Raw genomic sequence first — 26,500 nt, forward strand, 5'->3', positions numbered from 1 at the left:
CACATACACACACATACACACACATGCATGCACACTCACACACACAAACACACACACACACACACACACACACACAACCATGATGGGCTTCTTTCAGTTTCCGTCTACCAAATCCACTCACAAGGCTTTGGTCAGTCCAGGGCTTATAGTAGAAGGCACTTGCCAAGGTGCTGCACAATGAGACTGAACCCACAACTACATCATCATCATCATCATCTAACATCCATTTTCCATGCTGGCATGGGATGGATGGTTTGACTAGAGCTGGTAAGAGTGGGGGCTGCGCCAGGCTCCATTGTCTGTTTAGGCATGGCTTCTATGGTTGGTTTTAGAAACGTGTTGGATGCCCTTCCTAACACCAACCACTTTACTGAGTGTGGACTGGTTACTTTTTACATAGAACCATTACCGGTGCTTTTTATGTGATGCCACCACTGGGAAATTATATTCAATAATTTTACCAACCTTAATAGAATGATGTATCTAATTGTGAGACTGTCACAGACCTACTGATTAGTCTAAGTAACTGTTAGTTATTCCTAAAAACCTACATTAGAGATTTTTGACACCGAGAATGGAATAACAGGAAATTAAGGGGGAAATGAAATAAAAAAAAAAACATGGTTCTTTCTAAGAGTAGAGCTGGTGTCACTTGTAAGATTGTTAACATTTTGGTGAAGTGCTTCAAATTAACCCAGATATTGTGCTGTTTGCTTTTAGAAATTCCTCTAACACTTAATTATGGAGGCATCATTAAAACTGCGTTGAAAAACAAACCAACAAATGAAAAACAACCAAAACACAAAAAGAAACGATTTCCAATGTTCATTCTTCCTTGAACAATAACTACCTGCAGACATCCTTTCTGATCCCTTTTTATCCCTTTCATTACCGAATTTCTGTGTTGAAATGCACTGCTTTTGTAGCAATTAATTTTAATAATAATATTTTATAAATTAACTTTGTCGTTATTAAACTGATTGTTTTTTTTCTTTAAAAATAATTTAAATCAATGTCTTTCATGTAAACGGGGTCTTTGTGGTTCAGTCAAATGTTTGTGTAAGTTATTGTAGAATATATATGATGGCTACATCTATCTATCCATCTATCTATCCATCTATCTATCTATCTATCTATCTATCTATCTATCTATCTATCTATCTATCTATCTATCTATCTATCTATCTATCTATCTATCTATCTATCTATCTATCTATCTGTCTGTCTGTCTGTCTGTCTGTCTGTCTGTCTACATGTATGAATTCACATAAATCATCATCATCATCACCATCATCATTTGACATCTCTGATCCATGCATTCATGAGTTATACATACAATTCATACACACACACACACACACACACATACACACACATACACACACATACACACATACACATACACACACACACACGTACACACATACATATATGTATATATATATATACCGGAGTAAACACATAAATGTGAAACAAGGTGGAAAAAAGAGTACTCAAATACCAGTGGTAGAGTAATATGCTTTATTTAAAGCTGCTTTAAATAAAGTATAATATATATATATATATATATATATATATATATATATCGCTGACATGGCCAATGACAGTCCCGCCTGATTGGTACTCATGCCAGTGGAACATTAAAAGCGCTATCCGAGCGTGATTGTTACCAGGGCCACTGACTGGCTCCCGTGCCATTGGTACATAAGAAGCACTATTCGAGCATGACCGTTGACAGTGTCGCCTTACTGGCAAATGTGCCAGTGGCATATGAAAAACAACATTTGAGCGTGGTCGTTGCCAGTGCCGCCAGACTGCCACTCGTGCAGGTGGCACGTAAAAAACACCTTTTGAGTGTGGTCATTGCCAGTACTGCCTGACTGGCCCTTATGCCGGTGGCATGTAAAAGCACCCACTACACTCTCAGAACGGTTGGTGTTAGGAAGGGCATCAAGCTGTATAAATTTTGCTAGATCAAATTGGAGCTTGGTGCAGCCTCTGGCTCACAAGTCCTCAGTCAAACCGCCCAACCCATGCCAGCATGGAAAGCGGACGTTAAACAACGATGATATATATATATATATATATTTAAAAGGTTTTGCAAACCTTACTTTATATAGTCACAATATTTGAAAACAGATTTTCTAAAAGGTTGTGGCTGTGTGGTAAGTAGCTTGCTACCCAGCCACATGGTTCTGGGTTCAGTCCCACTGCGTGGCACCTTGGGCAAGTGGCTTCTACTATAGCCTCGGGCCGACCAAAGCCTTGTGAGTGGATTTGGGACACAAGAACTGAAAGAGGCTTGTCTTGTATGTATGTATGTATGTATTGTATGTATGTTTGTTTGTTTGTTTGTTTGTATGTTTGTTTGTTTGTTTGTATGTTTGTTTGTATGTATGTATTGTATGTATGTATGTATGTATTATGTATGTATGTATGTGTGTGTGTGTGTGTGTGTGTGTATGTGTGTGGTGTGTGTGTGTGTGTGTGTGTATGTGTGTGTGTGTGTGTGTGTGTGTGTGTGTGTGGTGTGTGTGTGTGCGTGTGTGTGTGTGTGTGCGTGCGTGTGTGTGTGTGTGTGTGCGTGTGTGTGTGCGTGTGTGTGTGTGTGCGTGTGTGTGTGCGTGCGTGCGTGCGCGTGCGTGCGTGCGTGCGTGCGTGCGTGCGTGCGTGCGTGCGTGCGTGCGTGCGTGCGTGCGTGCGTGCGTATATGTTTGTGTGTCTGCGTTTGTCCCCCCCCCATCGTTGCTTGACAACTGATGTTGGTATGTTTAGGTCCCTGTAACTTAGCAGTTTGGCAAAAGAGAACGATAGAATAAGTACTAGGCTTACAAAGAATAAGTCCTGGGGTCGATTTGTCTGACTAAAGGCAGTGCTCCAGTATGGCGACAGTCAAATGACTGAAACAAGTAAAAGAATAAAAGAATGTATATATTTAAACTATGTACATATTAGATACATATATACATAGATATATATATACGTATATACATACATATATATATATATTCTTTTTTCTACCCTAGGTACAAGGCCCGAAATTTGGGGGGGAGGAGGCAGTTGATTAGATCGATCGCAGTACGCAACTGGTACTTAGTATATTGCCCCTGAAAGGGTGAAAGGCAAAGTCGACCTCGGTGGAATTTGAAGTCAGAACATAAAGACAGACATAATACCGCTAAGCATTTTGCCAGCTCACCTTTATATGTGTGTGTGTGTGTGTGTGTGTGTGTGTGTGTGTTGTGTGTGTGTGTGTATGTGTGTGTGTGTGTGTGTGTGTGTCTGTGTGTATTGTGTAGATGCTGGCTCTATACTTTCGGGAGTTGCAACTAAGTGACAAAATTATCGATATTATTTAGAAGAGTGGAATAATATTATTTATTCAGTCCAGATTCTGTGTAAGTTACTCCTCAGAACTTCTTCATAATCATCAGGCAACATGATGACTATACACTGTATATATATATATATATATATATATATAAATAATATGTATATATATATATACATATTTATAGTTACAATGTTGCAGTATTGATTATTAGATTATGGTGTTTGATAAAATTTAGGCGATGGTAAATTATTTATGAGCCGGTTATAATATAATTTGGTCAATAGCATCATGTAATATGGTATTTTGTACAAGAGCAGATGAGAAAATATCATTGCATGTTTTGTTAATATGTAAGGTATTCTAATGTTTTATAGCTTGGGTTGAATAGCTTGAGTCGAGAAGGAACTAAGAATATGAATGAGGGTGTTTAAATAACTGATAGACAGATGCACAACTACATAAAGGATAGAGGGGTGTGAAAGGGAAAGCGCCAAGTTGAGGCTTGGACAGAGAATGTGAGAAAGTTGTTCATAAGCGTAGGAGTGGCTGTGTGATAAGTAGCTTGCTTACCAACCTCATGGTTCCGGGTTCAGTCCCACTGCATGGCACCTTGGGCAAGTGAGTTCACAGCTGTAACCTAAACCAGCATCGCATAACCAGCCTACTCAAAAGTGCCTGGGATTGTAGGGCGACATGGCATGCTTGAGGAGACCTATTGAGTCAAGTACATCAACATCAACTTCAATATCAAATTACAATCAAATGGAAATTGTAGCTGTGACCCCTCATGCCAGTGGCACATAAAAAGCATCCAGTACACTTTCAGAGTGATTGGCATTAGGAAGGGCATCCAGATCAGACTGGGGCCTGGTGCAGCTTCCTGGCTTCCCAGACTCTAGTCGAACCGTCCAACCCATGCCAGCATGGAAAACAGACATCAAAAAGTGATGATGATGATACACACACACACACACACACACACACACACACACACACACACACACACAGTAAGTCTCTGCTATTCTTTCTCTTTTCACATTAAAAAAAAAATAATCTGTAATGGAAGTTTAGGATAAATATTAGCAACAACATTGACCTCAACTTACTGTTGACCTCAACAAAGTTAAAGGCCATTGTTGTTCCTCTTTGATAGATTTATTAATTGTGATTTGCTAATTAAGCACAAAACCAGTTAATTGGCAGGAGGAGGTCAGTTGATGCCATCGATTCCACTTCTTCATTCGTGCTTTATTTTATTGATCTTTAAAAAAGTCCAAACATGGTTGGCCTTGACAAGATTTCAGCTCAGAACACAAAGAACTATGGCTAAATATTGCTAAGTAATTTGTCCGCTACACTAACAATTTTGATAATCCATCATCATCATTATCGTCATCATCGTTTAACATCTGTTTTCCATGTTGGCATGGGTTGGACAGTTTGACTGAGGTCTGGAGAGCAAGCGGCTGCACCAGACTTCAATCTGATCTGTCAAAGTTTCTACAGCTGGATGCCCTTTCTAATGCTAACCACTCCAAGAGTGGATGTTTTTTTATGAGCCAGCCGGGCAGGCCTGGCATCGATCACATTCAGATAGTGCTTTTTATATGCCACCGGCATAGGAGCCAATCAGGCGACCCTGGTGTTGATCACGTTCAGATAGTGCTTTTTACATGCCACTAGCATCAATCATGTTCGGATAGTGCCTTTTACGTGCCACCAGCACAGGATTCAATCAGGCAGCCCTGGCATTGACCACGTTCAGATAGTACTTTTTATGTACCACTGGCACAGGATTCAGTCAGGGGGCACTGGCATTGATCATGTTCAGATAGTGCTTTTTACGTGCCACCAGTATGGGAGCCAGTCAGGCGGACCTGATACCAACCAATAAATTTTAATAACTGTTTCTATTTTTGGCCCAAGGCCTCACATTTTAGGGATATGTGGCTTATTCAATTATGTCTGTCCCATTGCTTGACCGGTAGTTATTTTATCGACACTGATATATATCGATAAGAAGAGGGTTTAGCTATGGGAAATGATCAAGATAAGTAACAATCTATTAAGCAAACAACTACCCCAAAAGCATACTCTCCATTCCAATTATGAAGAAAAGAGAGGATGAAACCCATAAACTGTCCTTAGTCCGTCTACTCTATGTGAAAGGCCTCTCTGAAAGATACAAAAGATATATGACGTAAGGACAGTATTCAAGAGTAATACAACACTTTGCAAATATCTCCTTTGAGTAAAACCACCAATAGAAGAGAATATGACCAAAGACTGCATATACTCCATTCCATGCAGCAGTGGTAGGTTATACAAAGGCGAAACATGCTGACCCCTCAAGATAAGGGTAGAGGAACATTGCAAAGCTGTGACATGGGGAGATATTGATAAATCAGGTATAGCTGATCATGTATGGAAAAATGGAGACCACCTCCCCCTGTGGAACACCACTGGAAAATATGGAAACTAAAAAAAGCAGCACATATGCTAGGACACAACAACCTCCTAAGCAGACTAAGTGCAGATATGAACAGCATATGGAAACTGGTATTAAGGCGGCGAGCTGGCAGAAACGTTAACACGCCGGGCGAAATGCATAGCCGTATTTCATCTGTCGTTACGTTGTGAGTTCAAATTCTGCCGAGGTCGACTTTGCCTTTCATCCTTTCGGGGTCGATAAATTAAGTACCAGTTACGCACTGGGGTTGATGTAATTGACTTAATACCTATGTCTGTCCTTGTTTGTCCCCTCTATGTTTAGCCCCTTGTGGGTAATAAAGAAGTAGGTATTAAGGAAGGATAGGAGAATATTAGATTTATAAGCCCTAAAATTCACTCCATAATTGCCCACAGGCATATGGCGTAGTGGTTAAGAGTGTGGGCTACTAACCCCGAGATTCTGAGTTTGATTCCAGCAATACCTCTTCCAAGCACTTGATGTAGGCCTCCGTGTTGAGTGTGAGGCTGTGTGGGAGATGAATGGAGGCATAACATCGCCATCATTAGTGATCATTCAAAACACCATGATGTTGACTGAATGTTTGATTTTTATCACTTTCAGTACATGTCCTCAAACTGCACTATCGTCAGGTCAACACCCAAATACTCTGAAATATTCGTATTGGAGCTTCCGGCATGAATGCCAAGCAATAACAGCATGTTTTTCCAAATTTCTGGCAGAGTGAATTGCGTCATGGTGCTGTTTTTCTCACAGATGGTGCCCAACTGACCCTACTATACTGTATAGTCAACAAAATCAAAATCAAGCAATACACATGCATGAAATTAAAAATATAAAATGGTGACAATTTACTCATCGCATCCTGTATATATAATGAATCAAGCCTCTTCCTGACAGAACATACCATATATAATACTATCAGGAAAAATTTCAAGATTGCTATTAGTCACAAGATGGAGAACCTCTGGAATTTCATTAGCAACTGGATACTAGCTGTCTAGTGAATTATATGTCCACATCTGCACTCAGCTGCCAATTCAACCACATCAGCACATCTATTCTATTCAATACACTGATATGTTCAATACATTCAATATATTTGGATTTTACAAGGATTGTATGTCAATTGTTTCATTATATTGATCGTGCAGTCTCTACTTGAAGTTAGCCGCAAGTATTGATCTTTTGCTGTTAAAAATCAAACCTTTTATTTCTGCCTTCAGCCCAGAGCTTTTGAGTCATTGAGGACTTTTATTCCATCTTAATTCCTTATTATTTATGTTATTATTATTAAATCTGTTAAAGTGGAGAGCTGGCAGAATTGTTAACATGCTTGGTAAAATGCTTCATGGTATTTGACCTGTTTTTACATTCTAAGTTCAAATTCCGCCAAGGTCAACTTTGCCATTCATCCTTTCAGAGTTGATAAATTAAGTACCAGTGAAATTCTGGGGTTGATGTAATCGACTAGTCACCCCCACCAAAAAAAAAAAACTTCAGACCTTGTTCCTATAATAGAAAAGATTATTATTATTATTGTTGTTGTTGTTGCTAAGGCAGTGAGCAGGCAGAATCATTAGCACACAGGGCAAAATGCTTAGTGATATTTCTCCCATCTTAACATTCTGAGTTCAAATTCCACCGAGATCAGCTTTGCCTTTCATCCTTTCAAGGTCGATAAATTAAGTACCAGTCAAGTACTGGGGTCAGTGTGATCGACTTCACCTCTCCCCACAAACTGCAGGCATTGTGCCTATAGTAGAAAGGATTAGTAAATCTAATGAAGCCAGTGAGCTGGTAGAATCATTAACATACCAGATAAAATGCTTAGCAGCATTTCTTCCAGTTATATTTTCTTAGTTCAAATTCCAACAAGTTCATCTTTACATTATTTACATTATTTACATTATTTACAATTGACGGATATTTGTCCTCATCTTGTTTGTTGTTAACACGTTTCGGCTGATGTACCCTCCAGCCTTTATCAGGTGTCTTGGGGAAATTTCGAACCTGGGTTCTCATTTACACGTGCCACCTGCACAGGTGCCAGTAAGGCGAAGCTGGTAATGATCACGCTCGAATGGTGCCTTTTACGTGCCACTGGCACGGAAGCCCGTTAGCTGCTATGGCAACGTTCACACTCGGATGGTGCTCTTAGCACCCTAGTAGCATTTTTTCAATGATGATGATGTTGTTGTATGATGACTTCAGAGAGGGAGGGATGGAGAGAGAAAAAGAGAGAGAGAGAGATTGAGAGAAAGAGAGAGAGAGAGAGAGAGAGGTGAAATAAGAAAGTTGTCTCCTTCAATACAGATAATCAAATAAAAGAGTTGATGGTGAGAGGAGGAATTTGGTAAATGGTAAAAACATCAGATGAGCTTAAAGGAATTGCGTAGAGAGACTATAAACCAGAGTAGCTGGAAGTTACCACTGTTGAAATCCAAGTGAAAGAAAGGAGTGGAAGAGAGTAGAATCAGCATGCAGTTACCTCAGCTACCTTTGGAGGGGCAGGGGTCACTGTATGTTGGGTCCACTTTGAGTAAAGTTTCTGTTAAAAAGTTTGTTGATTTCATTCTTTGACTAATTTCGAAGCTAATTTTCTCTGATAAACTTTTTTTGTTTGATTGAAGCAGAAGAGATGCGTTTCAGTGATAGTTGTTTGATATTTACCGTCAATGATCAATCACGAATGATCGACATCCGTAACTCCTTGGTAACCGAGGTCATTGATCAGAGTCTTAAGAGACACAACATAGACAAATTATTGATTATAAGATTAAATATCCAAAGCAAAAGGCATATCAAAGAAGAAAGTTTCATAACCCATTTACTTTGGAAATCAATCAGATATAGCCATTCAAAATTTCATTACCCTTAACTGCAGAAAGCAGTTTTAGACACCATTTTGTATTTTGCGGATGAAACTATTTTATTAAGGGTGTATGAGTTGACCCTGGTGAACGCTGTATGAGTCAACTGTGGTGAACAACTTTAAAGATATACTGATCTGGTGTACAACTCTAAAGACATACAAACAGTGAATAAGTCAACCCTGGTGAATTACTGCAAATACATTCTGATGGTGTGTAAGTCTATCAGGGTGGACTCTGTATAAGTCAACCCTGGTGAATTACTGCAAAGGCATTCTTATGGTATGTAAGTCTATCAGGGTGGACACTGTATAAGTCAACCGTGGTGAACAATCTTAAAGACATACTGAAGGGGCATATGTCAACCATAGTCAACACTTGAAGTGATTCATGGTGAATAGCTTTAATACATAATGACAGTGTATAAGTTTATTGTGGTGAACATTGTACAAGTCAATCACAGTGAACAACCTTAATGACATACTGACAGTGTTTCAGTTAACAGTGGTGAACAACGTTAAAAATATATTGATATTGTGTACGTTAACCGTGATGAATTATGTTGAGTCTATCTTCTTCTTCTTCTTGTCTTGAGACAGCATTCACCCGGGGTGGATTGAGCTGGCTTCATTCATCCTCAATACTGCATCTCTCACAAATGCCGACCAGGCCTGGCGATTTGAGGCTAATGACTGCGTGATCTCCAATCACTCCTTATTCCAGCAGCGAACGCCGTAGACACGGGGGCCTAGGTTGGGTCCCAGATCAGCCTTGACTCTCATCAGCCAGGTTTTTCATTGTCTACCACATGGCTTTTGCCAAACCTGAAGGGGAGCTGGGGCAATTGCTTTGTAGATTGAATTCTCTTCGTTGAGTCTATGAAGGCAATATAACTTGCAAAATATCCTAGCTCCGTTTTTTTTTTTAAATATCACAATGAAAAGGTTAAAGAATAGTTATAGGTTTAGTGATAATGGTTTATCTTATGATTGGATGCATATTCCATGTTTTTCATAGACCAGCTCAACTTCATCTTACTGCAATAATTTTCCAGGTAGATTTTATTTTCATCATACCATTTTTATATGTTTTCTATTAGATATTTTATTAAAATATTTTTCAGACTTTGTTTTCTTCTGTAAATATGTGTGGTCTATTGTTGACTGACGACTCCTTATGCATGTCTTTCACACCATTCGTTTTTAGGACCCAAATATATGTGTGTGTGTGTGAAGGCATGTGGCTTAGTGGTTAGGGGCATTCGGCTCACGATTGTGAGGTCGTGAGTTCGATTCCAGGCAACGCGTTATGTCCTTGAGCAAGACACTTTATTTCATGTTACTTCAGCCCACTCAGCTGGCAAAAATGAGTAGGACCTGTATTTCAAAGGGCTGGCTTTGTTACACTCTGTGTCACGCTGAATCTCCCAGAGAACTACATTAAGGGTACTCGTGTCTGTGGATTGCTCAGTCACTTGTACGTTAATTTCACGAGCAGGCTGTTCCATTGATCGGATCAGCTGGGACCCTCGTCGTCGTAACCGACGGAGTGCTCCTTTATATATATATATATATATATATATGCTGGCATTAGTGTTTGGTAAGAAGTTTGCTTCTTAGTCACATGGTTCTGGGTTCAGGCCCACTGCATGCCACCTTGGGCAAGTGTCTCTTGCTATAGCCTCAGACTAACCAAAACTTGTTAGTGGATTTGGTAGATGGAAACTGAAAAAGCCTATCACACACACACACACACACACACACACACACACACACACACACACACACACACACACACACACACACACATACACACACACACACGCATACATACAATACCATACAAAAGTCTTTGGCTACTTTAAACTATTGTAAATTTCTACAAATTGCCAACTTATAAATGGATGTTTCACATTATGTTTTTTACAGATGAAACATTGACCCTGTTGCAGTCATTTCCATACCTAATCCTTATATTTTGTAGTAGGGGTTCTGAATGAGAGGGGGAGATGTGAGACGGCCACCAAAAATGGCTGTGCAAAAGTTTTTTAGGCTGCCTCCTGGAGGTCTTCTGACAAATTCTCGCTTATCAGAAAGCAAAACGACTCTTGTTATATGACAAAAGCAGTGAAGTTTGAGGGTAAGAGTCTGATGCTTTGGGAATAATTAATGGTGACATGAATAATGCCAAATGCATCCAGTTGCTGAAGGACAATTCGATACCAGACTTGGATGAAGATGAGATTTTTCAGCATGGCAGAGCTCCATGCCACAGATCACGAGCAACGCAACAGAGTCTGGCTGATGAAGGTGCTACTGGATTGAAAAATTGGTCAGCTCAGGGCCCTGACTTGAATATCATCGAACAAATGTGGACAGAACTGAAGAGAAGAATTCACCAGAAGAAACCATGCAATCCTGAAGAATTGTGCAAGTTCTGCCACAGAGAAAGGCATCGCATACCTGTGAAGATAGTGAAGGATTTGTACACATCTCTTCCCAGGTGCATTGAAGCAATTATTGAAGCTAAGGGAAGGCACACGAAATATCAACAATGTATAGTAACTTCTTGAAACGAACATTAGGTAATAAATTTCCGTTATAGACATTTTTCTGCTTTAAAACATTGTATCTTAACTGGTTTATATAAGGTGGCTGAAAACTTTTGCACGGCCAATTTTGGTGGCCATCTCGCATCTTCCTCTCTCATTCAGGACCCCTACAACAAAATATAAGGATTTGTTATGGAAATGACTGCAACAGGGCCAATGTTTCATCTGTGTGTAGTGGCTACTGATCTATCATGGTGACTATATATATATAATATATATATATATATATATATATATATATATATATATATAGGCACACATACACGTAGATAGAGAGATGGCGATAACTGAAGGTGCTATAAAAATTAATAACCAAAATATAATGGGCTATAAAAACTGAACTGAAATAGTGTTACCTTCCCAGATGACGATCATAAAACCATGACAGCAACAAAATACACTCACGCACACACACAATCATACATACATACACACACACACACACACACACACACGCATGTATATGTATATATAGTTACACATATGAAGCAAAAACAAAACCATGCTTGGAAGCCCACATGTGGATGCTCCTGGTCAGAAACACAAAGCGTAACTATTACCAGCCCATTAATAATTAAACACATGCATACACACACATGCACACACACACATACACACACATGCACACACACACACACATGCACACACACATGTACACACACACATGTACACAGTCACGATACATATAAATACCAAACATGGAAAGTAAATTAGACAGTCTGAGGAAAAAGCATTGTTGGAAAAACTACGGTTGTTTGGAGAGACTTTGGGAAATCAATTAACTAAATCAATCAATTAAATTAATTAATTAATAATAGCAATAAATGAACAACAACCTGGATGTGTATTTTTGTTGGCAGAATGACCTTCTTAAAGTACAATATTATGCTAACACACACACACACACACACACACATACACACACACACACACGCATACACACACACACACACACATATACACACAGGTATGGTGATGAAAACAGGAAAAGTAGAACTCAAAATATGCGTATATGTGTGTTTTTATTAATATTTAATGGAAGCAACGGAGTGACTCGAAGGCAGAGAGTTTGGGGCATTGGCACAACACACAAGACTCTCAGCACTTGAGTCACTTCATTTGCTTCCGCTAAATATTAATAGTAATAATAATAATAATAATAATAATAATAATAATAATATAATAATAATAATAATAATAATAATAATATATATATATAATATATATATATATATAATATATATATATATATATATATAATAATAATAATAAATATTAGGGATAATCCAAACTTACAGGGAAAAATCAGATTTAGGATTGAATCCAATTTTATAGTAAAATATTATATTATATTAAATTAGAGACAAAACCACTATTAGGCAAATCATACAATGAAAAACTTAGCGAATACATAAGATTATTTAATTTATATTATTTAAATATATAACAAAATTATTAAAAAAATATAATTAATATATCACTACGATCGTTTCATGGCTGTTAATTTCTTTAATTTTCAAGTCACAGTCATTCATCAGGTGGTTTAAATATTTATCTTGGCGAGATTTAAACCTTGCCAAGATAAATATTTAAACACCTGATGAATGACTGTGACTTGAAAATTTAAAGAAATTAACAGCCATGAAACGATCGTAGTGATATATTAATTATATTTTTTTAATAATTTTGTTATATATTTAAATAATATAAATTAAATAATCTTATGTATTCGCTTAAGTTTTCCATTGTATGATTTGCCTAATAGTGGTTTTGTCTCTAATTTAATATAATATATATATATATATATATATACACACATATGTATGTATTTATACACACATATATACATATATTGTTCCGGGTTCAGTCCCACTGGCAAGTGTTTTCTACTATAGCCTCAGGCCGACCAAAGCCTTGTGAGTGGATTTGGTAGGCGGAAACTGAAAAGAAGCCTGTCGTATATATGTGTATATATATATATATATATATATATATATATATATAAATATATGTATGTATATTGGTATGTATGTATGTATGTGTGTGTATATGTTTGTGTGTCTGTGTTTGTCCCTCCAACATCGCTTGACAACCGATGCTGGTGTGTTTATGTCCCCGTAACTTAGCAACTTGGCAAAAGAGACTGATAGAATAAGAACTAGGCTTACAAAGAATGAGTTCTGGGGTTGATGTGCTCGACTAAAGACGGTGCTCCAGCATGGTCACAGTTAAATGACTGAAACAAGTAAAAGAGTAAAGAGTAAGAGTATATATGAATTATGAATGTTTAGTTTTATCAGCTGCCAGATCAGTGTGATAATTAAGGGAAAATTAATTAATTAATAAGAAGGGAAATCGGAGGGACGGTTGTTTGTATTAAAGACTTGTTTGTTTCAGATGAAATAAATCTGTGTTGTATGAAAATGGGAGTTGAGTCATCGTTTGATCGAGATGGATTGGCTAAACACCCTATTGCTTTCACAGAAACTGGTTTCATGCCAAAAGGGTATATCGGGGGTACAGGGGTTTGTATCAGTCATTCATCAATGTCTTCTTTGCCCCGTATTTTTTTATTATTTTACCATATTGACGTCAAGCAGAAAGCTGAATTGCACAACGAAATCCATTTCCTGTGTTTCATTTTATTCCAAATAACAATATCCAAGATGTGTATGTGTGTATGTGTATGTGTGTGTGAGTGTGAGTATGTAGTGCAAACTACCTGTTTCAGCTCTGTCAAATTTTGTGGGGTTTTTATTTTTTGTGGAACCATGGATATGGAAGTAGTTACAGGGTTTTGAATGTTGTATATGTGTGTGTGTGTGTGTGTATGTAACTATGTGTGTGTGTGTGTAAGTGTATGTAACTAGGTGTGTGTGTGTGTGTGTGTGTGTGTGTGTGTGTAGGTGCAGGCATAGCTATGTGGTAAGAAGTTTGTTTCCCAATCAGATGAACCTGGGTTCAATCCCAGTGTGGCACTTAGGACAAGTGTTTTTTACTTCAGTCCTTGTGAGTGGATAACTGGTAGATGGAAGCTGAAAGAAGCTTTTTGCATATGTGTGTGTGTGTGTGTGTGTGTTTGCATATGCATATTTTTTTAAAATAACAGTTTATGTTATATAATATTATATTCATAGTATATCATGTAATATCATAATATAAATAAATTATTAGATTGTCAATAGTATCTCCCTAGTTAATTTAACTTTATATATATATATATATATATATATATGATTTTCATGTCCACTTTTTCTTTAATGCTTCAATGGTCTAATGAGTGTTTTTTTTTCTACTTTTGTTCTGTCTTCAGGCACCAGTTTATTCATATTGACCCTGAGATAACATCACAAACTTCATTCAATGACCTCTGACATAAGCTAGAATTCCGTATATGGACTACCTTTCTCTTTCTCAATGTCTGACTCTATGATGGATCTCTTGAACTCACTGCAACTGCAACTCTGTAAGTCAGAATTATTATTATTATCATTATTTTTTCTTTCCAGAAGATTCCAAAGAGAAAATGACATGCAAACATAATGTTAAGTCACGCAAACCCCTGTATACCAAAGACCCAGTTCATAGAGCTGTATGTTTGTATATATTTCTTTACTATCCACAAGGGGACAAACAAGGACAGACAAATGGATTGTCGATTACATCGCCCCCAGTGCGTAACTGGTACTTATTTAATCGATCCTGAAAGGATGAAAAGCAAAGTCAACCTCAGCGGAATTTGAGCTCAGAATGTAACGGCAGACGAATAGAGCTGTATTTTTGTATAAAGTTACAAATGTGGAAGCAAAACCAAGAATTAAGGGGTCTTAAAATAAACCTAATGAAGACAAAATTTTTATTTAGGGGAGAGAAAAAAAAAAGAGATACTTCTATATTTAATATCTGTTTTTCATTTGTTTCAGTCACTGAATGGTGGCCATGCTGGGGCACCGCCTGGCAGGGTTTTTGTTGAACAATTTAAACTTAAGCCTAGTACTTATTCTATCAGTGTCTTTTGCCGAATTGCTAAGTTACAGGGACATAGACAAAACAGCAACAATTGTCAAGCAGTGGTGTGTGACAAATACAAACACAAAGACATTCATACACACACACACACGCACACACACACACACACACACACACACACACACACACACACACACACACACACACACACACACACACATAATGAACCAGTTTCAGGAAAATAGAGAATATACATATATATATACATATTACTCGAAGCCTTCGATGAAATAGAAGGGGATATAGCATCACATAATGTGGAAGACAACTGGAGGTTTCTATGGGACAACCTGCTGAGAGCCACTGACCAGATCTGTGGATGGTGCAAAGTCCCCTCTCGACCCAAGGTAACGTGGTGGTGGAACAATGTAGTTGACAGGGCTATTAGTCAAAAGAAACAGGCTTGGAAGGACTGGAAGAACGGAGGAATTGTATCAGCCTGCCAGAAGGGAAGCTAGGAGACAGGTTTATTTAGCCAGGACTTTGTAAGCCTAGTACTTATTCTATCGGTCTCTTTTGCCGAACTGCTAAGTGACGGTCCCGCAAACATACCAGCATTGGTTGTCAAGCGATGTTGGGGTGGGGGTGGGGGGCAAACACAGACACACAAACATACACACACACACACACACATACACACACACACACACACACACATGCACACACATATATATATACAAGGGGCCTCTTTCAGTTTCCATCTACCAAATCCACTCACAAGGTTTGGTCGGCCTGAGGCTATAGTAGAAGACACTTGCCCAATTGCCATGCAGTGGGATTGAACACGGAACCATGTGGTTGGTAAGCAAGCTACTAACCACACACCCACTCCTGCACCTATATATATATATATATATAAATTGACAAAAAAAAAAGCAAAGAAAACTGCCATTTTTACTTGTTCTCTTTAAAAACCAATTATACAACATTCTCATCCAGTTCCGAATGCAGACTTCTCCATTTTTGATCCAAGTTCCTTCATCATTTCAAAACAGCTAAACACAAAATCTTCGCTTAGCAGTAACAATTACTGTTCAGAATGCTATCTGACCTTAAGGTAAATACATTTTCTACAAAGTCTATCAGTGTTTATAAAATGTTTAACAATTCCTCTGCATTTCAAGTATAAACATTTAGATAAAATCAGTGATGAGGGGCTGGGTGAGAAATGAGGGCTGTTGCTAGATGGTATCTGCAGCAGATGGCGACCTGGGAAAACATGGGAAAAAGTGCTGAGGTCAGATCACAGCAATATTGGGCCACACAGAAGAGAGATATTATGCTGTAGAGCAAATATGCTGAACCCATGGCAGCATGGAAAAGGAAAAATGCTATTAAGATGGTGGTGGTGGTGGTGGTGATGGCAGTGGTGGGGAGGGATGGTGTTAGTGGTGGTGATGATGATGGTGGTGGTGGTGATGTCAGAGGTGGAGAGTGATGGTGTTGGTGATGATGATGATGGTGTTGGTGGTGGTGGTGGTGGTGGGGAGTGATGGTGTTAGTGGTGGTGGTGATGATGATGGTGGTGGTGATGTCAGAGGTGGAGAGTGATGGTGTTGGTGATGATGATGATGGTGGTGGTGGTGGTGATGGTGGTGGTGGTGGTGGTGTTAGTGGTGGGGATGATGGTGGTGGTGGTGGTGGTGGTGGTGGTGGTGGTGGTAATGATGGGTGTAGTGATAAGGTGGTGATGGTGTTAGTGGTAGGGTGATGATGGTGATAGTGGTGGTGGTGGTGGTAATGATGGTAGTGGTGGTGGTGGTGGTGGTAATGATGGTAGTGGTGGTGGTGGTGGTGGTAATGATGGTAGTGGTGGTGGTGGTGGTGGTAATGATGGTAGTGGTGGTGGTGGTGGTGGTAATGATGGTAGTGGTGGTGGTGGTGGTGGTAATGATGGTAGTGGTGGTGGTGGTGGTGGTAATGATGGTAGTGGTGGTGGTGGTGGTGGTAATGATGGTAGTGGTGGTGGTGGTGGTGGTAATGATGGTAGTGGTGGTGGTGGGTAGTGACAGTAGTAGCAGCAGTGGTGGTGGTGAGGATGATGATGATGACGATGATAATGGTGATGATGACGATTACATTATAATGTCTTGGTTAAGATGTTAGGTTATTTTGACTATGATAATCAGAGTCATGTGACCTACCCAGAGGAAGAACTCAATAGGGGCAGCAAGGTTTGAACTGATAACCATGAGATTAGTTGTCCAGAAGCTTCTTAACCTTGCAACTATTCTGTCTCTTTTACCCCTTGGCCGTATGGTAAGAAGTTTGCTTCCCAACTATATGGTTCTGGGTTCAATCCCACTGCATGGCACCTTGGGTGAGTTTTTTCTACTTTTTCTTCATACTAGCCAAAGCCTTGTGAGTGGATTTGGTTGATAGAAACTAAAAGAAGCCCATTGTGTATATGTATGTGTGTGTGTTTGTTTGTCCCCTGCTACTAATTGACAACCAGTGCTGGTGTGTTTACATCCCTGCAACTAAGCGTTTTGGCAAAAAGGTCCGATAGCATAAGTACTGGGCTTAAAAAATAAAAATTACTGGTGTTGATTCATTCGACTAAAATTCTTCAAGATGTTGCCCCAGCATGGCCGCAGTCTAAAGACTGAAACAAGTAAAAGATAAAAGGCTTATGTCTAATTAAGAAATAATTATATAATTATATAGGTGCAGGAGTGGCTGTGTGGTAAGTAGCTTGCTTACCAACCACATGGTTCCGGGTTCATTCCCACATCGCGGCACCTTGGGTAAGTGTCTTCTACTATAGCCTCAGGCCGACCAAAGCCTTATGAGTGGATTTGGTAGACGGAAACTGAAAGAAGCCTGTCGTACATATGTATATATATATATATGTATGTGTGTGTATATGTTTGTGTGTCTGTGTTTGTGCCCCCAACATTGCTTGGCAACCAATGCTTGTGTGTTTACATCCCCGTAACTTAGCAGTTCGGCAAAAGAAACCGATAGAATAAGTACTAGGCTTCCAAAGAATATGTCCTGGGGTCGATTCGCTCGACTAAAGACGGTGCTCCAGCATGGCCACAGTCAAATGACTGAAACAAGTAAAAGAATAAAAGAATAAAAAGAATAATCTTGGTAGATACAGTTAACGATATTCTACTCATCAGTTAATTTCCATGTACAAGGATTAATTTTAATTTGGTTTTTATTCCAAAAGCTGAGACAATCTTCTCTTGAAGATCGTTCATTTCTTGGAGAGCGGAATTCTGTGATTCTTTACGCTTATTATATGTGACATTTTGTTGTAGACTTCAGTTTTGATGAACGAGGAATGGCTGAAATCGGAGATAAATATTAAAATGTAAAAAACCGGATGCTAAAACGAAGAGAGTATTTTTATTACGGATCATGAAATCTAAGAAGACTGATGGGAGATTAAGCAACAGAGAAAAATGTGTGTAAAAGCTGGAGAAGACTCCATAAAGAAATGTTGTAAAACTCAAGATATAAGTATGAGATCGGGGCAAAAGGAAAGGGGGCAGGATGTTAAGAAGAAGTTGAAGGGGAAATAGGAAATATTTTGTTATCATCTATCTTATCTGTTTCAATCATTAGACCAAGGCCATGCTGGGGCACCACCTTGAAGGATTTTAGTTGAATGAATGAATGAACCCCAGGTTTTTTTTTTTTTTTAAGCTTGGTACTTATTTTATTGGTCTCTTTTTGCTGAGCTGCTAAGTTACAGGGATCACTTGTTATCATGATGGGATATGTGAGCAGATGTGTGTGCATAGGTGTGTGTATATGTGTGTATGTGTGTGTGGAGGCACATGGCTGAGTGGTTAGGATGTTGTCATCACTTATTATCATGTGGGAATGGGGGATCAAACACACACACACACACACATACACACACACACACACAACACACACACACACAACACACACACAATGGACTTCTTTCAGTTTCTTATTTCGTTATTGCCCACAAGGAGCTAAACGTAGAGGGGACAAACAAGGACAGACAAAGGGATTAAGTCGATTACATCAACCCCAGTGCATAACTGGTACTTAATTTATCGACCCCGAAAAGATGAAAGGCAAAGTCAACCTCAGCGGAATTTGAACTCAGAATGTAACGGTAGACGAAATACTGTTAAGCATTTTGCCTGGCATGCTAACGTTTCTGCCAGCTCACCACCTTCTGTTAGTTTCTGTCTACCAAATCCACTCACAGGGCTTTGGTCTGCCCAAGGTGTCATGCTGTGGGACTGAACCTGGAACCCTGTGGTTGGTAAGCAATCTTCTTACCATACTTACTACAAGCATTCTTTTCTTCTTTTATGTGTTGCAGCCAGGTGGCTGTGGTCAGGCTGGAGCACCATCAGAGTTGAAGAGGGAATTGTTATGAGGAAAAAGAAATTCTTAAACCAAATATGGCAACAGGGAGAGTTGTTAAGGGAGCAGAGATACGGAATAAAAAGATGGGAGAGAGATGATAATACATCACTAGTTTCCTCTTTCATTTTTTCATCTTCTGCTGCTGTTTCCATTCTTCCTGTTGTCCATTTTTGTTGCTATTGAGGTTGTCATCATCATCAATGATAGCAGAGAGAAAGATACTAGAAAGAAAGATAAAAAAAGAGAGAGGGAGATAAAAAAAGAAGAGAGGGTAAAAAGAAGTAGAGAGAAAGAGAGATAAAAAGGAGAGATGGGGAAATGAAGAGAGAGAGAGAGAGAGAAAAGGGAGAGTGATTATATTTATTTGGCGTTTGTCCATAGGATGTATAATAGTATTTTATGAGTCAAGTTAAGAATATGGCAAGGAATTGCGAGATGGCAGATAGAATGGAGATGTTATATTGACTGGGACAAGCCATAGTGGTGAAAAGTCCCAAAAGTCTAAAGGAAAAGGTGGCTGCAGTTGGGAACAAGCCTTAAGTTGGGTCAGTGAGTCTGAGAGTGACGATGCTGATACTCAAGTGAAGAGATGTAGATCAAAGAAAGCAATGTTTGTAGGGAAACAACATTAAACTGATGATGATGATGATGATTATGCATGTATGATATATTAATATATATGTATAATATATTTATATGTATAGTATATATATGTGTGTGGTAAGAAGCTCACTTCCCAAACACATGGTTCTGGGTTCAGTCCCGCTGTATGGCACCTTGGGCAAGTGTCTTCTACTATAGCTTGTCTTAACCAATGCCTTGTGAGTGGATTTGGTAGATGGAAACTGAAAGAAACCTGTCATATGTGTGTGTGTGTGTGTGTGTATTTGTTGTGTTTGTGTGTGTGTGTCTGTTTTTGTTCCCCCACCATCACTTGACAACCGATGCTGATGTCTTTACGTTCCCAAAACTTAGTGGTTTGATAAAAAAAGCTGATAGAATAAGTACTAAACTTACAAAGAATAAGTCCTGGGCTCTTATACAATATAATATTATATAATATAATATAATATAATATAATATAATATAATATAATATAATATAATATAATATAATAATATAATATAATATATATAATATGATATGATATGATGTGATATATAATATATATGATATGATATATGATATGATATTTGATATAACATAACATAATATAATATAATATAATATAATATAGTATAGTATAGTATAGTATAGTATAATATAATATTATGTAATATAATAAAATATTTTAATTAAGTGGTGTAGATGGACATTATGTCTTCTATATGTGGCAATGTATCGATATTTTACAATAGATTCAATTAAGCACGTTTCTCATAAATATATCATTGAAATTCTTATAATAATTTATAAAACTAAATATGAGATAAAACATATTACGTTAATAGTAATTACAACTTTAGTGTACTTAGTTTTAATATAAATTCTCTATAAATAGTATCTGGTAATGTCTAGTTTTTGCTTTTGCCTACAAAGTTTATATTGACTGTAGATTCATGCACAAATATTGATGACGCAAAACAATTAAATGGTGATTAGCAAGCAGTTCTGATGTGTCATATTTTTTTTTGTTGTCTTCAGTATTTTAACAATCACAGGCATAAACTACTGGATGAATGTTACCTCCCTCTCTCCTGCTCTCTCTCTCTCTCTCTGCCATCTTTCTCTCTCACTCACTTTAATCTTTCTCCCTCTCTCTCTCTCCCTATAACATCTTTTTCACCCTAACTACCACACCACCACCAATAAAAACCATCATATGTTACATATGCACATGCACGAATATATCAAACGTATTTGTTATATGTGCATATATATATATATATATATATATATATATATATATATATATATATATATATATATATTACGGAGATGTACTTTCATAGCAAGTGATTTGATCTGAGATCGTGTGCTGGAACGAAAACAATTGCAGCGTGGAAGGTGTTTATAAGCCATTTAAGAAACACAGAAAAGCCGTTCGATTCACTTCAACATTTAAGTTTAATTTGTCAAAATATTTTCGTCGCTTTAAGACCGCGACCTGTTCACTGACAAATATCCGCGATGCAGCATGGATTTTTGTCAGTGAAGAGGTCGCGGATTTTAGCGACGAAAATATTTTGGCAAATTAAACTTAAATGTTGAAGTGAATCGAACGGCTTTTGTGTGTTTCTTAAATGGCTTACAAACACCTTCCACACTGCAATTGTTTAAATATATATATATATATATATATATATATATATATATATCACTTGATCACTTTGACCGACCAGTCTGTCAGGTGTCCATTTGACACCGCTGGTCACAGCACGCTGTCCACTCCTCTCTGGATCGGGCCTTTCTCATCCACGTGATCCCAATCGTCCTCTTGAAATCGTCACTCCACCGTCGTGGAGGTCTTCCGGGTGGTCTTTTCCGCTCACGCGGGTACCACTCGACAACTGCGTGCGTCCACCGATTATCGGCTCACCGGCTCACCGATATATATATATATATATATATATAGATATATATGAAAATAATGGTTTTTTTTAAAAACAATGCCCATTCTAAAACGCACACATCTGAGTGTGTCATAGGTCAACCAACGGGTTGAAATGTCTCTTTTGGAGAATTCTTCCCTGATGAAATACCCAATTAACCAGTTTCAACATTAAACTTTAAATTAAATTAATTTAACTTAATTTGATTTAATTTCTGTAATTGAACTAATTGGATATGAAAATGGTTGTAGGACTGGAATTTCATTATATGGATTTTAATATCTTTAAATAAACTGATGTCTGCATTTCAATTTCTCCATTTTCTTCTTTTTCTCATATATATGATGCATGGCTCAGTGGTTAGAGCGTCGATCTTACGACTGTGAGGTTGTGAGTTCGAATCCCGGACCGGGCTGTGTGTTGTGTTCTTGAGCAAAACACTTTATTTCACGTTGCCCCAGTTCACTCAGCTGTAGAAATGAGTTGCGACGTCACAGGTGCCAAGCTGTGGTGGCCCCTTTGCCTTTCCCTTGGATAACACTGGTGGCATGGAGAGGGAAGGTTGGTATGCACGGGCGACTGCTGGTCTTCCATAAATAACCTTGCTCGGACTTGTACCTCGGAAGGTAACTTTCTAGGTGCAATCCCACGGTCAGTCATGACCAAAGGGGGTCTCCCATATATTATAGAATATAGAATATGAGGGGTTTAGTTCACTGGTGATCTAAACGAATAGGTACGCTGGGTAAGTGCTATAGTTGGTTGGACCATTAGGTTCCACGATCACAGCTGAGGCAGGATCTAGGGACCTGTGTTAGGGTTCTGTTACAGCAGGTGTATGTTATATTAGAGGAAAAAGCAAAACCAAGGCAGAACGAGGATCTCAAGTCATTTAAAATAATTTAATTAGGCTAAGGTGAATGACTTTAAATTCACCTTACCCTAATTAAATTATTCTAAATGACTTGAGATCCTTGTTCTGCCTTGGTTTTGCTTTTTTCTCTAATATGTGTATATATATATACACACACATGTATTTTATTAATTATTGGCAGCATATATATATATATATATATATATATATATAGGTGCAGGAGTGGCTATGTGGTAAGTAGCTTGCTTATGAACCACATGGTTCTGGGTTCAATCCCATTGCGTGGCACCTTGGGCAAGTGACTTCTACTATAGCCTCGGGCCGACCAAAGCCTTGTGAGTGGATTTGGTAGACAGAAACTGAAAGAAGCCCATCGTATATATGTATATATATATATATATATGTGTGTGTGTGTTTGTCTGTGTTTGTCCTCCCAACATTGCTTGACAACCAATGCTGGTGTGTTTATGTCCCTGTAACTTAGTGGTTCGGCAAAAGAGACTGATAGAATAAATACTAGGCTTACAAAGAATAAGTCCTGGGGTCGATTTGCTCGACTAAAGGCAGTGCTCTAGCATGGCTGCAGTCAAATGGCTGAAACAAGTAAAAGAGTAAAGAGATATATATGACTGGAGCAATGTGAAATGAAGTGTTTTGTTCAAGAACACAACACATCACCCAGTCCAGGAATTGAAAGCAGAAACTTACACCCATGAGGGCAACACCCTAACCACTCAGCCATGTGCCTCCACACACACATACACACATATACACACACATCTGCTCACATATACATGAACATATATGTACCTATACACACACACATATACATACATGTGTATGCACATATACACATATACACTCACATATACACACATATACACACACACATTCTACTATGTATATGTACAAGGCAGTGTGTTGGTCATTGTTAGATTGTCATGTGGTATTTACTCCAGCTCACTACGTTCTGTGTTCAAATTATGCTAAAGTCATCTGTAAATTTGGTGTTGATTGATAAAGGACCAGACCTTTGGCATAACTGTTTAGCCATTGGAATGGGGTGCCTTGTGGTATTTGATCCCGCTCTATGTGTCTTTACTTAAGAGAACCCATCCCTAACTGGATACACTCTCTTGGAAACCCATTTAGTATGTGACTGAGTATTCCTCTAGTGCAGAAATGGCATTGCAGCATTCCAAAAATATCAGTGAACATTTGAATAATTCTGTTGTGCAGCTGTATCATTCTTCAGCATTTCATGAAGTGCCATGACTGTTATGGTAGTAAGCTGTAATCTCCAAGTTAAGTTGTTATTTAAGAAGCTTAAACGTTATTATAATCAATGTGCTAATAATTACATCATGTGATGGTAACTTGCACCTTCCTCCTCCACCACCACTACCTCCTCCTCCCCCTCCTCCCCCTCCTCCTCCTCCCCCTCCTCCTCCGCTGCTATCACTGCAGCTTGAATTGTGTCCAATCTTTTTGTGTGATGTTTCTTGGGAAATTTGTACACGAAAATGGAAGCATTTCATTCCATCGTTTTACCAGCCTAGTTTAGAGGGAGTCTGTAGATACAGACCTCAACTTGTATTAAGTTGGAATTTTAAATATTATTACGATGATATGAAGATGCTATTAACTGGTATTAACTGGTATTAATTAGTATTTAGATGGAGGTGGGAAGCTGGCAGAATCGTTAGCACATCAAAGAAAATGCTTTGTGGAATTTTGTTCCTCTTTAGATTCTGAGTTCCTATTGTGCCAACGTTGACTTTAACTTTTATCCTTTCAGGGTTGATAAAATAAATATCAGTTGATCATTGGGGTCGATGTTGCTGGCCTGATGCCAAAATTTGAAACTATTAATTAGTATTAAGATGGGTTTCATCTTAATATCAAGTTTCTTAACCCTTTCAATACCAACCCAGGCTCTGTAATACAAGTGTCTTGTTTTCAAAAGTTTTGAATTAAACTCTTCCACCAAGCCTTAGTCACAATTGATGTTCCTAACACTAGCTTAATGATAACGAAGTTATTTTACCAAATTCTTTGTTATAGTTAAAATTTAATTGAAAGACACACAGAGCATCTCAAAAGAAATATAGTAACGAAAGGATTAAGAAGAAAAATAATCAGCTGAAAGTATGAGAAGAAACCTCAGTATGATAGAAATAATAGCCTAAATTTCCTTCAATCCTCACCCTTCCAACTCCTTCTAATGTCCATCTGCCCAATGTAGAGGTGTGTTTAACCCTTTTGATACCAATCTGACTGAAACCACCTCTGTCGTACAAATATCTTGCTTTCATAAGTTTTGAATTAAAATCTTCCACCAAACCTTAGTCACAATCTGTTCTTAACACTAGCTTTAATGATAACTGAGTTATTTTACTAAATTCTTTGTTATATTTAAAATTAATCGAAAGAGACACAGAGAATCTCAAAAGAAATATGGTAACGAAAGGGTGAAAGAGCATCTTAGCTTTCTTCAGTAGCTTGCTTGGAAATTACAATTCCCATATGGAACCATGATACAATAGAAATAGAACTATACATAGAATCATTGATATTTCTGGAATGCTGTTAGCATATATTGTCATTGTAATTTCTGTTATCCTCCATGGGATGACATTTGTTTTTAGAAAAATCGTTAATTTTTATGACCATAGAATTTTGCAATTGGGGAAATGTAAATGTTTTAAAAATATTTCATCATCTGAGACAGTTTGAATTGAGATTGCATTGGAAACAATAGCTGATGCATATTTATAAAAAAAAAAACAATTTAATCTTGAAATTCTTCCAGCAGAGACACACATATGACCACACACATAGTTACATACACATACAGAGACATAAACTGACACAGTCAAAGTAACACATTCATTCACGTGTGTGTATATTCTTTTATTCTCTTACTTGTTTCAGTCATTTGACTGTGGCCACACTGGAGCACTGCCTTTAGTCAAACAAATTGTCCTTGGGACTTATTCTTTATAATCCTAGTACTTATTTTATCATTCTCTTCTGCCAAACTGTAAAGTTACGGGGACATAAACACACCAACATCGGTTGTCAAGTAATGGTGGAGGGGAACAAGCACAAACACACAAATACTCACACACACACACACACACACACACACACACACACATATATATGACGGACTTCTTTCAGTTTCCGTCTACCAAATCCACTCACAAGGCTTTGGCCGGCCTGAGGCTATAGTAGAAGACACTTGCCCAAGGTACCACGCAGTGGGACTGAACCTGGAACCATGTGGTTGGGAAGCAAGCTACTTACCACACAGCCACTCCTGTGCCTGCGGGAGTGGCTGTGTGGTGTGTATATTGTTTTCCCATATATTTGAATGGTCAGTTTAGAATATG

At 38.2% G+C, this 26,500-nt stretch overlaps 1 protein-coding gene across 3 annotated transcripts in view; it reads left to right on the forward strand.

Annotated features, from left to right (window-relative positions):
- The window catches only part of LOC115218320 (anoctamin-7-like), a 139,235-nt gene that overhangs the window by 34,658 nt on the left and 78,077 nt on the right, over positions 1–26,500 (forward strand). The window contains exons 2-3 of one of the 3 annotated variants that reach the window (XM_036508460.1): positions 14,602–14,754; positions 16,269–16,374. The exons of 1 other annotated variant lie outside the window; for it this stretch is intronic. In XM_036508460.1, coding sequence (XP_036364353.1) covers positions 16,357–16,374 — 18 coding nt within the window. In that variant the 5' untranslated portion in view covers positions 14,602–14,754; positions 16,269–16,356. The remainder of the gene's footprint in view (positions 1–14,601; positions 14,755–16,268; positions 16,375–26,500) is intronic. One more of the 3 variants, XM_036508461.1, reaches the window with a different exon arrangement.

This window comes from Octopus sinensis, linkage group LG13 (assembly GCF_006345805.1).
Source record: "Octopus sinensis linkage group LG13, ASM634580v1, whole genome shotgun sequence".
Lineage (NCBI taxonomy): Eukaryota > Metazoa > Mollusca > Cephalopoda > Octopoda > Octopodidae > Octopus > Octopus sinensis.